Source organism: Bos mutus, chromosome 21, assembly GCF_027580195.1.
Source record: "Bos mutus isolate GX-2022 chromosome 21, NWIPB_WYAK_1.1, whole genome shotgun sequence".
Taxonomy (NCBI): domain Eukaryota; kingdom Metazoa; phylum Chordata; class Mammalia; order Artiodactyla; family Bovidae; genus Bos; species Bos mutus.
Window position 1 is genome coordinate 25802936 of NC_091637.1, and position 15278 is coordinate 25818213.

At 48.1% G+C, this 15278-nt stretch overlaps 1 protein-coding gene across 1 annotated transcript in view; it reads left to right on the plus strand.

Moving 5' to 3' along the window:
* Positions 1-3204: 3204 nt before the first annotated feature.
* ABHD17C (abhydrolase domain containing 17C, depalmitoylase) overlaps positions 3205-15278 on the plus strand; it is a 54734-nt gene continuing 42660 nt past the window's right edge. Inside the window, exon 1 of the mRNA XM_005889745.3 lies at positions 3205-3919. Coding sequence (XP_005889807.2) covers positions 3330-3919 — 590 coding nt within the window. The 5' untranslated portion in view covers positions 3205-3329. The remainder of the gene's footprint in view (positions 3920-15278) is intronic.

A 15278-nucleotide genomic window follows, 5' to 3' on the forward strand; every position in this document is an offset into this window, starting at 1 on the left:
TATATTTGCAAATATATAGGGCAAATTTATTCTTCCTGGGCTGCATGTTGAAGTTCTGCAACCAGTATGCCAAGACAGGCTGCCACCTTTGTAGTGGGTGTGAGAGGTGTGGCAGAAATATTAAACTCTCCCTCCTGGGGAGGGGCATTGTGTTGAGGGGCTACATAAATTTGACTATGACTAGAAGAGGCATGAGGTGAGAAAGTTTGGGGAGCTCTATTCTACAGCATACACAAACACTGGTTTGGGGTAAAACTTCACCAAGTGTGAATAACTTAAAAATAAACTTCAGATACATAGTCTGAACAGTCTTCGTCAACCAGATTTTCTTTAGCTAACTTTTTGGATAGCTCAAAAACATCTAAAAATCACTTTTGTGAAGACAGTCTTTTGAAGCCAGGTCCGAAAGGTTACTGGAATCAGTATGGGCAAATTCATTTAAAAGAGGGTCTCAATTTAATATTCCCACAAACTTGAACCAACATACTGTCCAGGGAAATAAACACTATTTGAATCCACCTCTGTGTAATCTTCTAAGAGGATGAAAATAAAAACCAGGCTTTTATTATTTATTGGTATTACACTGCATGACGCTCCACAAATCCTTTAGGAATATAAATAAACAAATATTTTTCCTTTTGGCTGGGCAGCAAGTAGGATCTTAGTTCCCCAACCAGGGATTGACCCTGCACCCCTTGCATTGGAAGCACAGAGTCTTAACCACTGGACCACTAGGAAAGTCCTCCAAATTCTATTCTAATCTTGGAAAGATTAGGGAGTGACACACTTGGCTAATCATCTTAACTTCCCACAGAAATATCACCACTGAATCAGGTGATGGTTCAAATCAGCAAATGGTTCAAAACCATTTCCTTGGCTTTTGGAGTTTTGGTTTGTTCTCTCTCTCTCTTTTAAAAAATTCACAGGGAAAGTGTTCTGAATCTTCTGCCAATACTCTAATTAAATTGTAAGGTGTTTGAAAGCAGGGACTGTCTTCTCTTTATAGCTTCAGCCCAAAAGTTCTAACATCTTAGGTACTGTGAGCATAAGAAACATTACATCAATAGATGCTGAATACAAACAGTATTTCTGTATCGAGTAGCAAGTTATACACCTTTTTAAAAAGGGAAACCTAACCTCCAGAAGATAAAAATTTGGTTTTGGGGCCTTCCCTGGGGTCGCAGAGTCCGACACAACTGAGTGACAACAACTGGTGGTCCAGTGGTTAAGATTCCACGATTACAATGCAGGAGGCGTGGGTCCCATCCCTGATTGAGGAAGTAAATACCACATGCTTCAGCTAGCCAAATAAATTAAAAGAAAGAAAGAAAGAAAAAGGTTTTGGGTGAAAGGTCACCAAGTGTGAATAACTTTAAAATAGACTTCAAATATTTAATCTGAACAAGCTTTGCTAACCAAGTTTTCTTTAGCCAATTTCTTGGATAGTTTCAACAACATTTAAAATTTATTTTAGTGAACAAATAATCTTTTCAAACCTGGTCCTGAAGGTTACTGAAATCAAGATGGGCAAATTCATTTAGATGAGGGTGCTCAAAAATAACACCTTCCACAAAAGCCAGGAGGAAAGTTTAAATTCTCCTGGACATCTGTGAGTTAACACAAGAGACCCAGAGTGGTGATGCTGCCAATTTCCGTGTCTCTAGCTGCCCTGCTGGCAATCAGTAAGGGTATCTCCTGTCAATTCCTCAAAGGGAATTCAGCTGCCAAATCAGGAGGAAAAAGGAAGTTGTGGAAGGCTCTGTGAAATTGGCACCAGAGCCTACTCAGTTTCAAGGCACCGAGAGTAATATTTGAAAAAAAAAAAATCACTTAAAGGTGAGTGCCAAGATTACAAGGGATTTAAATCATTGTAAAATCTTTCCTGATTAAGACCATTAAAAGTACTGGATTCCAGAAACAAGTCTAGAGGAACTAGGGCTGTAAAGGACACCTAGTTAACACCAGAAAATCTACTGCCCTTGAGATGAGAAATGACAGTGGCAATGTAGTATAATACTAAATATACAGAGTGGCCCTGTTATAATAGCTGACTTCTATGGACACAGGATTTACTGAAGGCCCAGTCATGCCCCTAGGAAAGTAATACTGTGGCTGTAGTTTAGTTGGTAAGTTGTGTCTGACTCTTTGTGACCCTATGGACTGGGGCCCGCCAGGCTCCTCTGTCCATGAGATTCTCCAGGCACGAATACTGGGGTGGGGTGCCATTTCCTACTCCAGGGTATCTTCCCCACCCAAGGATCAAACCTGGGTCTCTGCACTAGCAGGCGAATCCTTTACCACTGAACCACCAGGGAAGGTCAGTGCTGTAGCTACATAGGCAGAAACAACTCCTGTAACAGGGAGATGCAGCGATCCATCGGCGCTCTGTCCTACACCACCAGTTCGCCTGATGGTCCTGAGACTTCGGGAAGAGCCAGCTCAGAAAGCACCAATGGACACAAAGAGCCAAGAATTTCAGGTTCAAGTCTCTTTCATTCGTTAATTCTTCAACAAATCCCCAAGAATCTCCACGCATGACAAAACTTGGATTTAGGGAAGAGAATTCCTGGGAGAGGTGAGAGAGAGGAAGAGTCGGATTCGGGAGTGTACCTGCTCCCCTTCAATTGTCCCCACCCTCCACCGTCCCCCGATCGGCCCACGTGCCCCCATGCCTAACCCGGAGCGCTCGGGTCTTGCTTCCCAGGGTGGCAAAGGTGCCAGCGTCCCCTCCCGGAACCCCTCTGGGGATCTGCCCACCTGCCCCTGCATACAGACCCTAAGCGGGGGCGCCCCCCTGCTCCGGGCGCCTGGGCGTCCCGGGGAGGAGGACGCGCTTCCCAGGCCAGAGCAGGTGCCCGCGCCCCCGCGCGCGGAGTCGAGGTAGGCGGCCGGGCAGCCCAGCCCAGACGCCGGCCCGGCCCGGGTCCCGGCGGGGGCGCGGGCCCGCGGTAACCCGGAAGAGGCGGCGGCGGCGGCGGCGGGCGTGCGGGAGCCGGGGGGCGGGGGCAGGGGTGGGGGCGGCGCGCTCCAGCCGGCATGGCCGCCGCCGCCGGCTTTGTGTGCCGCGCGCGGGCCCCGGATGCCCGAGCCTCTCCCGGCCCGCCGGGCCGTTGCTGACCCGCCCCGGCTCCCAGCGCCGCGCCCGCCGGGCCGGCCCCGCCTACCCCCTTGCGCCTCCCCGCCCCCTCCTCCAGCCGCCGGGCGGGCGGGCCGCAGCCGCCCTCCGCTCGCCCGCTCCTCGCCGCGCGCCCGCCCGCCCTCGCTCCCTAGCCGGCCTGCCTGCCTGCCTGCCGTGCCGGCGGCGGCGGCGGCGCGCTCCAGCCGCCCCGATGCCCGAGCCAGGCCCCAGGATGAACGGCTTCTCGCTGGGCGAACTGTGCTGGCTCTTCTGCTGCCCGCCCTGCCCGAGCCGCATCGCCGCCAAGCTGGCCTTCCTGCCGCCCGAGCCCACCTACACGGTGCTGGCGCCGGAGCAGCGCGGCCCCGGCGCGCCCGCTCCGGCCTCGGCCGCTTCCACCTCCTCCGCCTCCGCCGCGGCCCAGCCGGCGCCGCAGCAGCCCGAGGAGGGGGGCGCGGGGCCCGGCGCGTGCAGCCTGCACCTGAGCGAGCGCGCCGACTGGCAGTACTCGCAGCGCGAGCTGGACGCCGTCGAGGTCTTCTTCTCGCGCACCGCCCGGGACAACCGGCTAGGCTGCATGTTCGTGCGCTGCGCGCCCTCCAGCCGCTACACGCTGCTCTTCTCGCACGGCAACGCGGTGGACCTGGGCCAGATGTGCAGCTTCTACATCGGCCTGGGCTCGCGCATCAACTGCAACATCTTCTCCTACGACTACTCCGGCTACGGCGTCAGCTCCGGCAAGCCCTCCGAGAAGAACCTCTACGCCGACATCGACGCCGCGTGGCAGGCGCTGCGCACCCGGTGAGCCCGGCGAGGATCGCCAGGCCTGGCCGGCCGCTGCGAGGGGGCCGGGCTGGCATCCCCTGGGGGCCTCTGGGGCAGCCTGAGGGGAGAGGGACCCTCTTTCGGGGGGCTGTGGGCGAACAGAGATTTCCTTCCCCCCACGCACACACACACCCCTCCGCGGCCGTGGTGGCTTCTCTTTTCTTTTCCATCCCTGGCTTTCTTTCACTCCCTTCAAGAACCCCGCCAGCCCTCTGGTTCCTGGAGAGTTCAGATTCGCAGGGTTTTGCCTGCTTTGGCATGCCTGGGTGCCCCCGATCTCCCCGGCTGGGTCTTTTGTGGTTCTGGGCACCACAAGTGGCAGTGTGGGCATGCTTAAATACGGGGCAGAGACAACTTGGTTCGCGTTGAGTTTGTGTGAGCCGGCGGCCAGAGGCTGGAGGGCCTCAGGGTGAAGTGACCTTGGGCAAGGCGCATGAGCTCGAACCTCTTGTTTCCTTCCTTGTAAAGTCAGGGGGCGCGGCGGGAGGGCTTCCAAAATACGTTCCGGTTGTAAAGTGCTCAGCGGGGCCACGTCTGGGCGGCCTTGGAGGGAGCTGGAAGGTCGGGTGGTGTGAAGTTGGACTTCCGGGGCTGAGTAGCTGGCAAGGCGGTCAGGAAGTTTAGCTGGTGGTGGTGAGCCTGGCATCTTTATCAGAAACTTAGTTAAAAAAACAAAAACAAAAAACCCCAGGAGGAGTTCGAATCTTGTGCTTAAAGGGCTTGGGGAATCTCTTGACCTTGAATTAGCATTCACGGGAGGACTAGAAAGTGTTTACTGAGGGAGTCTTTTATGTGGGAGGCACAAATTGGGGGCTTGGTTTTGGGGCTAGACACGGTAAGACCAGCAAACCAAACTTGAGTTTTAGTCTCTAGTTACCCGAAAGTCGGGTAAGTGGGCAAGTCACGTCCACCTGTTTGTGCTCCAGTCTGGGTATCTGTGACTTCACCCCAGCCACCTAGTAGCAGGATGGTGAAAACACCTGAGGTCATGTTTTCTCTGACATCGGATTGCTTCAGATGAAAGAGCCCCCAGAATAGGTATAATTGGCACTGTTAAGCTACTGACAGGTGTCGTCTTTATCTAAAATGTGTTTGCCTGCCACTTGCAGACAGCCAACATTAGTGATTTTTGTCCTCATTCCTGTTCATGCATATGTTCATAAATTATTCTGTGCCTTTCTGGGAAAATGGCCTATCCAACAGGGAAATACTTAGGATTTCATACGTTGCTTATTCACATTCTTCTCCGCAAGTCTTGAAGGACTTTGTTTGGATGAAGCTTTTTGAAAGTGATTTAGGCTGAGGCTGTACAATTCTTGAGACCCCCATGGACTGTAGCCCACCAGGCACCTCTGTCCATGGGAGTCTCCAGGCAAGAATACTGGAGTGAGTGGGTAGCCATTTTCTTCTCCAGAGGATCTGCCTAATCCAGGGATTAAATCTTTGTCTCCTGCATTGGCAGGTGGATTCTTTACTGCTGAGCCACCAGGGAAGCCCCCGAGTCAGAATCTACAAGTAGTTAAAAAGTCACCTGTTTCAATAAAGAGTTTCACATACATATTTGTCACACACGATCGATCACTAGTAGCTGCTGTTGGTCAAGGTATTAAAATAAAGGGTTGGCATTAGATCTTCTTAAAGTGAAACATAATCCCACCTTGAGTAGGTTATTTGGTGAAATTTCTGTAGAATACTGTTCCTATATGTAAGTGTCTAGATTAGAATGAAATCTTTTTCAGACATGAGGCAAATCCTTTGCCCTGAATATGCAGGTGTGTCTGTGTTACAACATACAGGAGACATAATTATTTCCCGGAGACATGTGTCATATGTAATTTAATTATGGGCATGGCTTTGGGTAAGGTTAAATTTTGAATTGTGTGATGGGGTGGCGTTAGTGGTAAAGAACCTGCCTGCCAGTGCAGGAGACATAAGAGATGTAGGTTTAATCCCTGTGTCGCTGGAGGAGGGCATGGTAACCCACTCCAGTGTTCTTTGCTGGAGAATCCCATGGACAGAGGAGCCTGGTGGGCTATGGTCCATAGGGTCCCAAAGAATCGAACACAACTGAAGTAATTTAGTACACACAGCACAAAGCTGAGCACATAGCTCACCTTTGCTCGGAATTTATTTAGTTTTATGCCAGAACTCTCATCAAGGTTGATTTACTCACCTGTTAAATAGGTTAGAACTTAAAGGCTAAATGACAATCTTAGGATTTGAAGAAACCTTACACACCTTGTGCTTTTCAAACTTTTTTGATTGTGACCCCACAAGAAGGAACACGTTTTATGTTTTGCATCTAGATCAAGCACACATACACAGTCCAGTTCAGTCGCTCAGTCGTGTCTGACTCCTTGCGACCCCATGAATTGCAGCACGCCAGGTCTCCCTGTCCATCACCAACTCCCGGAGTTCACCCAAACTCTTGTCCATCAAGTCCGTGATGCCATCCAGCCATCTCATCCTCCGTCGTCCCCTTCTCCTCCTGCCCCCAATCCCTCCCAGCATCAGAGTCTTTTCCAATGAATCAACTCTTCGCATGAGGTGGCCAAAATATTGGAGTTTCAGCTTTAGCATCAGTCCTTCCAAAGAACACCCAGGACTGATCTCCTTCAGAATGGACTGGTTGGATTTCCTTGCAGTCCAAGGGACTCTCAAGAGTCTTCTCCAACACCACAGTTCAAAAGCATCAATTCTTCAGTGCTCTATATATTTGAAGCAAATGTCTCACAAAGCAGTAGTTTTGCCTGTGAGCACTACACATGTAGACTATGTTTTGTTTTCTTTTTTTTTAAGAAGCGGAAAAAGAATGCAGGCTGGGAAGGACTAAGTTAATTTACCTTCTCATTTATGGACACTGTCCTTATGCACCCTCATTTGACAGAGGCTCAAGGAAGATCGGGAAGGTCTCCTGATTGCTAGTTTAGGACTGTTTCCACATTACCATGCAGTCTGATTTATCACATTTTTCTGGAGGTGCATATACATGTCTCAGTTATTTTAATAGGCTAGGAGTTACTTGACTGTGAAGCTAAGCAATCCCTGAACAGCCTTTCCCCTTGGTCTGCTGTCTGTAGATTTCTGTTCTACTTTGCCTGGAAGATGCCCTCTTCTCCACCCGTTTATGACTCCGTTCGGGTCATGGCCCCGGCAGCAGTACCTCCCACCACATATACCCATTGTTCTATGGCTGATTAGCTCAGATCCCCTTTTCTTTCTTAAAATGTTATTTATTTAATTTTTGGCTGTGCTGGGTCTTCATTGCTATGTGGACTTTTCTCTAGTTGTGGTGAACAGGGCTACTCTAGTTGTGGTGCATGGGCTTCTCATTGTGACGGCTTCTCGTTGCAGCTCCTAGGCTCTAGAGTTGTGGCATGTGGGCTTAGTTGCTCCACGTCATGTGGGATCTTCCTGGATCAGAGATTGAACCAGTGTCTCCTGCATTGGCAGGCAGATTCTTCGTCAATGAGCCAGCAGGGAAGCCCCTCACGTCCCCTTTTCTACTCCCAGTCTTCATGCCTTCCTTGGGGAACTTTCTGTTTTCTGATCTGAGGAACCAGGCTGCTCAGAACTCTGATTGGAAAGCCAACCCCATCCTAAATCATTTCCATCTCTGCACTTAGGTTGTTCCCCTAGGAGGACTGTAAGGCCTTCTGGTGCTTGCCTGGCCTTTTGTGTGGGCCCTTTTCCTGTGCCCCTCGTTCTCCATCCCGACTGGATCCTGATTGGGTTCATGAGCGCCTGGTGTTCCTGTTCGTTCATCTGCACTAATCACATTGTGTTGCTGTTTCTTGTTGTTTAACTGCATCTCACTAAATTGGAAGTTCCCTGAGGGCAAGCACTTCCTGTCTTCTGTATTCCCAACAACAGGCAAAGTGCCTTAAGATAATAGGAACTCATTAAATATTTGTTTAGTGGTTTGCACATACGGGCACCCCATAAATAAATAGATTCAAATTTTCCTAATTTTTAAGTTGCATCTATTTTACCTCTAGGATCTCGTATCCATGGGCATAATCATAGGCAAAGAAAGAGGTTACAATGTATTGGCTCAAAACAAAAATTGTATTGGCTCAAGGTCTGATCCACTTTGCATCTACTATCTCTCATGCTTGCAGCCTTGAAGCGTCTCTGTTGGACAACAGAGTAACAGTAACCCTTTTGTATTTCTTTGCATCCTTTCTCCATGTTGATTGGCCAAAATGTTTGCTTGGGTTTTTCAAGATGTGGAAAAATCTGAACAAACTTTTTGGCCCACCCTCTCTGCATGCTCTAGCGATGGGTCCAGTCCTCGGTGGAGGACTTCAAACACAATCACTGCCTGGTGTTTCCATAGGTAAAGGTAGCACATCCCCTAAGTAAGTCGGCAAGTCATCTAAAGTAAGGGTTTGGGGAGGAAGTAAACTTGAAGGCAGGAAAGGTGGGTCATTGCTAGTTGGGCAAGAGGTGATTATTTTAAGCATTTGAAAAATGACTGAAACGTATGCAATTGAGAGGTTGGATTTGAAAGGAGGGTATAGACTGAGCTTAGAAGAAAGAAGCTGATGTCTTATAAGGTTCGACTGCTATAGCAAAGTACCGTGGAGTGAGTGGCTTAAAAGCAACACAAATTTGTCAGGGCTGGAGGCTGAAAGTCTTGAGATCAGGGTGTCAGCATGGTCAGGCTCTGGCAAGAACCCTGTTTTTTGGTTGCCAGCTTCTCGTTATGTCCTCACAAGGTGGAAGAGCCAAGGGAGTTTTCTTGGGCTGGTTTATAAGGACTTCCCTGGGGGCTCAGTGATGAAGAATCTGCCTGCAATGCAGGAGACCTGGGTTCGATCCCTGCCTGGGTCGAGAAGATCCCTGGAGAAGGGAATGGCAACCAACTCTAGTATTCTTGCTTGGAGAATTCCATGGACAGAGGAACCTGGCAGGCTACAGTCCATGGGTTCACAAAGAGTCAGACGCAACTGAGGGACTAACACTTTTACTTTTTGTAAGGGCACTGATCCCATTCATATGGGTTTCACCCTCAAGACCTAGTCACCCTTCAAAAGCCCCATGTCCCAAAACATCACCCTGTGGGTTAGATTTCAAGAGATAAATTTTGGGAGTGGGACACGTGTTTACATTCACACACACATAGATACTGTTCAGCCTATGGGCAGTTGGTATTGGAACAGTGAGAGAGACAGTGGAGAATCTAAGCATGGTAGAGGCCTTGAAGGTTGGGACATGTTTTACATTTGAGTTACTGATGCCCTTTACAAGCATGCTGTGTAGCCAAGCAATTGAGGGAGTGAATTGGAGTCACTTAGAAATATCTGTAGAAAGGACACTATGAAAATCATTGCAACCTTATTGGAGGGCAGTGTTGTAATTTGGGTTGGGGGGAAGGGGAGTGATTAATCTGTGCAGGAAAAGCTGCCTGTTGGTTAAGGTGGGATTAAGTAGGCGGATTAAGCCTCCTCAGCACACATCCTTTTTGGATGTGAGCAGCTTTAGGCTGCAGAATTGGGGCTTGTGATTCAAGAGGGAGTGAATCAAAATCAAGCTGATTTGAAGGTGTAAACCCAAACAAGCAAATAACTCAAGGAATGAGGTGTAAGTAAAGTGGGGAGAATTTTAGCTGAAACATTTTCATCTAGAGAAACAGGAAAGTAGGGGCATTTATGAGTCAATTTGTTGTTAGTGTTTACCATCACCATCTATAGAAGTTGCTTCATGCAAAAACTGTGGAGGAGAGAGGCATTTGGTAACATTGTCAGAGAAAGCAATGCTGAGAGAGGAAGGTAAATAAGAATTTTCAGGGAATTGCCTGTGGTTCAGTGGTTAGGACTCTGTGCTTTCACTGCAGGGGCCCAGGTTTCACCACTGGTCACGGAACTAAGATGTCACAAGCAGAGATGCTGGGGGAAAAAAGGACTTACAGTGTCTAGGTACAAAAGTATTAGTTGCTCAGTTGTGTCCTACTGTTTGCAACCCCATGGACCAGGCTCCACTGTCCATGGAATTCTCCAGGCAAGAATACTGGAGTGGGTTGCCATTCCCTTCTCCAGGGGATCTTCCTGACCCAGGGATCGAACTTGGGGCTCCTGCGTTACAGGTGGATTCTTTACGGTCTAAACTGTGACAAGTTACAAAAGACTATTTCCCTTCACTCATTCCTTCTCTCAACTAATGAGCCATTAACCATCAAACACACGTGTATTGATACTGTACTTGTACTGGCCACTAAGATAGTTTCCCTTGCCTATTGTTAATGTGAAACTTTCTTTTTTCTGTGAGACAGATTAGGTTTTAGAGAAACTTTAAATGTGTAGCCATGTGTTGCTCTTTTATAACTTTTCCCTTTGTGATTTAAAGGATCCATGTAATTGGAAAATCCCTGTCTTGGGAAGACTGTAATGGATACCATCAGGTAGTGGGCTCTTGAAACGCACCTGCTATTGGTTGTGGGTGTTGTTTACATTTATGAGTCAGGATGGATTTCTCCTGGGAAGAGCCAAACGGTGACTAGTTTCCCAAGCAGGTTAAAGTTAACGACCTAACTTCTTTGTTGTCAGTTTTCTCAGAGGGAGTTCTATGGTATGATGGAAGGAAGAATGCTCGTGTTTCTACCTTAGTTTCACTGATTAGGGACAGAGTAAAGAGAATGTTCTGTGAATGGTGTGATACGTGAATGCACAGTGATCTTCCTAGAATGGAAATAGAATAGCAGCTTGACATTCAAGGTAGTCAGTGTGCAAATATCCCACTAATAAGAATGTAATCTTAAGAGCAGACCTGTTGAAACTGACACAGGTGCAGTGTGTTTCTGTGGTTTGCTGTGGCTCCACTCCCCTCCTCCAGTGCTCTTGGACTGTACCTGCTTCTTCAATCCGCCCTCCCCGATCCGTCATTGCTGGGTTTCTCTCTAGCACAACCAGATTCTGAGCTGTCACCCTTTTCCCACTAAACCTCACTTTCCCATGGTTCTTTTTTTTTTCTAAAATATTTACTTATTTCTTTGGCTGTGCTGGGTTTTGGCTGTAGCATGCAGGATCTTTGTTGTAACCTGTGGGATCTTAGTTCCCTGACTAGGGATCAAACCCAGGCCTCCTGTATTGGGAACTCAGAGTCTTAGCCAGTGACCACCAGGGAATTCCCTCCGATGGTTCTATTTTTCGAGGGGTCTTACTTTCCTTTTGTGAGCCAAGTACCAAAGATCTGACAGGCGTTTTCAGTTTCTGTGTCAATGGTCAATTACTCCTTAATGGGCTTCCTCTTCTAAGCATACTTGTTTTTATTTAGGGCAATATTGGAGGCTCAATCTTATCTAAAATTCAGTCTGAAAACTCTACTGGTACAATGGAATATTGATGGAAAGCCTTCCCCACAACCCCCTTTTTTTCCCTTGAAGTCATTAGAGTGATACTATCCTGAGGTCACTTAGAGCAAATCCTTGACATCACTCCCAACCTTCTGCTACTGCCTGCCTTTCTGTCCCTCTCTCCAAATTAATAACTACTCAACTCATGAGGGCTTCCCAGGTAGCTCAGTGGTAAAGAACCTGCCTGCAGTGCAGGAGACCCAAGTTCAGTCCCTGGGCCAGGAAGATCCCCTGGAGAAGGAAATGTCAACCCACTCCAGTATTCTTGCCTGGGAAATCCTATGGACAGAGGAGCCTGGCAGGCTACACTCCATGGGGCCTCGAAGGAGTCAGACATGACTTAGCAACTAAACAACAACAACTACATATATTAATAACCCCGTATAAGACTCCAGAATCTGCCTTCAGGGATTGTACTGTTCATGGTGGTGGCAGACTTACTCTATCTATTAGATTTTGCTTAAACCAGTGTTGAGGCCATAATTCTGCTTCACTTTAAGAAGCCCTGGGTACAAGAATCTGAAGTCTCAACACAGCTGTACTTAGGATATCATTATTTGTGTATTAGAATGATTCCCCACCCCCCACTGCAGGATTGCTTTAAATAATAGGCTTGCTGATTCATAAAAGTTTTAATTTGCGAAAGTGAGATGAGCACAAAACCTTTTGAACTAGGGAAATTAGTTCTAATTCCAACAGTCCCTCTAACCCGTGTTGTCGCCTTGCACAGGGAGGCACCCCACACCCCTGTGTTTTACATTGCACTGTTTTCAAAACAAGGGAGGCGACTGTAGTAAGTTCCCTGCATATGAACCTTTAAGCTGGGAACTTTCAAAGATGCGAACATGCGTTCCATCACCCTCAGGCATGAATGACCTCTCAGCTTGTCCTCCGGCTCCTGTTGCTGATGACCCTTCAGCTCTACCATCTCCCACCTCCTCTCTGTCTCTCGATGCCAGCCCTTGTGTGCAGCTGTTGTACTCTACTCCTGTACCTCTCAAGGTACTGTACTACTGTAAGATTTAAATGTTTTATTTTGTGTGTTTTTGTGTGTATCATTGGTGTGAAGAGTATCATAAACCTATGACAGTACAGTACTATATAACCGATTGTGTTAGTTGGGTACCTAGGCTAACTTTGTTGGACTTATGAATGCTTTCCGGAAATGGAACTTGTTCATATGTAGGGGACATACTGTACATGTCTTCTGAGGTGCCTTCTTTAAGTAAGGCTGTGTTTCGTGATTTTTAAGGGAGCGTACCTAATGTTTCTGAATTTGCTTCTCTTGACTACACTGAGAAACATGATGGACTCTGTCTCTGCAGTGAATCTCAAGCCTGGCTGCATCTCAGCAGCCCTAGGTAGATATTTTTCGTGTGTGTATGTGTGTCTGTGTGTGTACATGTATAAAGGAACATGAATTCACATGTGTGTGCATATGTGTATGCTTGCATGCAGCCTCAGTTGAGTTGCACTCGCCTAGAGACTGTAGTTAAGGATTGGACTCTTTTCAACCCCATGGACTGTAGCCCACCAGGATCCTCTGTCCATGGGATTTCCCAAGCAAGAATACTGGAGGGATTGCAATTTCCTTCTTGAGATCTTATTGACCCAGGGATTGAACCTGGGTCTCCTGCATTGCAGGCAGATTCTTTGCTGTCCCAGCCACCACGGAAGCCCTCATTGGTTAAGACTTGGAGAAAAATGAATGCTAAGGAAGATTTTTTCATATACTTATATAGTTGGTTTTAGTCAAAGGTCTTTGGTGGCCAGGAATCCACTCATGTGGACCATGTGAGGACACACAGCCCCGCTTATACTTGCAGGATTCCTGAGCCTCTTGGGGACTGAAGCTGGGGGCTCGGAAGCCATCAAGACCCTGGATTCTCACCCTCTCAGCTTCCTCTTTCTGAGCTGGTGTCTCCCATCTCCTCTCTGCGTACCTGCTCCTTTCTACAACAAACCTCTTTATGCTCCTGATCGCTGCGTATCACCTCACCTGCCCCCCAACCCAGCTGTGCTTATTACCTTCCCTCTCCCCACTCATCTGCCCAGGAGCTGGCCTCCCTCTGGCTTCTAGACCCCTCCTTCCCATGCTTGACTCTCCTGTTGTACCCCAGGATGGTAAGGCTGGGGCTGAGGCTGTGTAAGTGGACAGGGCTCCTCCCTTGGGGATGAGGTGAGGCCATGGCCAGGAGCATCAGCTGGCACTTCTGGGCCTCAGTGAGTCCTGCCCCAGCTGGAGAGTGTTGTGCGGGGCAGTCTCCACTCTCCACTCAGCCCATGTGCCCCATCGTGTGTCTGACCAGAGAGCACGGGCCTTGAAGAACAGATCATAATTAATAGACCTTAAACCAGGTCAGTGGAGCAGTGATGTGGTTGCCTTGTGACCAGCCTCTGGCTCCCTCTCTGAGCCTGGGAATGGAAAATTGTGGACCGATAGGACTCTCCTCTCTAGTCACCTCTCTTCTCTCTGCCCTGCAACTGGGGCTGCTCTGCCAAGTTGATCTGTGGTGTGGGGACAGAATTCTGCACTGCCCATGGAGCACCCAGAGACAGTGGGTGAAGAAGGGAGAAGAGGGGAGCTCCCAAACTCTGCAGGGTTCCACGGACTCCTGTGTTTTAGGATTAGAAGAGATGCCCAGCTTGGAATGATGGAATGACTTAGTCCTTCATTTAGATGATTTATAGCCAGAGCTAATTTCTGGCTCTTCTGTCAAAGTAGCTCAGGCAATGTCTCAAGGGGAACCTGAAGAGGGATGTGACTGCACGCCTTCACTTTCTCTGACATCATTAATAGTTCTGGGCAGAGATTTTTAAATCAAACAGGTATAAGTTCAGGTCCTGCCTAGGCCACTTATTAACTGCTTGACCTCGGGCAAGTTTCCTAACCTTTTTGAACCTCAGTTAAATTTTACCAGGGTGCAGAGTTGACCACTTCACTTCCTGTCTCCTCAGCATCAGGATTATTTGAGGCTGATTATTTTAAGAAACTTGCAGACTCAGGAGAAGCTTTGGAAAACCCAAGTAGATGCTGTTGTTGTTCAGTTGCTCAGTCCTGTCCGACTCTTTGCGACCCCATGGACTGCAGCATGCCAGGCTTCCCTGTTCTTCACCAACTCCAGAGTTTGCTCAAACCGTGCGTTTGAGTCGGTGATGCCATCCAACCATCTCACCCTCTGTGCCCCACTTCTCCTCCTTCCCTCAGTCTTTCCCAGCATCAGGGACATTTCCATGTATAAAGGAAATCTCCATTTCTAAGGGTGTCTTCCAGGCTGCTCCTGGAAGTTGGGGGGAGGTGACCTTCATCATGAATGCAGAGCTCTCATTGGTGCAGAAGGTGATAATTTAATTTGCATTACAACCTCACCTTTGTTTTCTCTGCTTTGCCTCATGACCTCCCAGAGAGTATCCCACCACCCTCTTCTTTTGCTTTAGCTGAAGAAGGCATTTAAGGTGAGGGCTTCCACCGTTTCAGAGTTACTCTGTTTTCCTGGGTCTTTCCCATATACACGTGTTATTAAACTTGTTTGCTTTTGTCTTGTTAATCTTTTATCAAGGTTTAATTATTAGACCAGCTAAAGAACCTAGAAAGGAAGAAGAGAAAACTTTCCTGTGCCTACAATGGTAACAGTAATAATAATAATAACAATGACCTTATGTCACATGCTCTAGCAGTGTTTTCCACACAGTCAGAGCACAGCAGATGGGGTGTTTTTGTTGTTTAAGACTCAATGAGCATGAGTTTGAGCAAATTCCTAGAGATAGTGAAGGACAGGGAAGCCTGGTCCTTGGAGTCACAAAGAGTCAGACTCGACTGAGCGACTGAACAGCAACAACAAGATCACTGAGAGCATTAATCACCAGATGCTCAGATCGTGCTGTAGACCACATGCTTTTTTGTAGTTGTAGTTTAGTCGCTGAGTCATGTCTGACTCTTTAGGACCCCATGGAGTATAGTACGTGGATCGCCATTTCCTT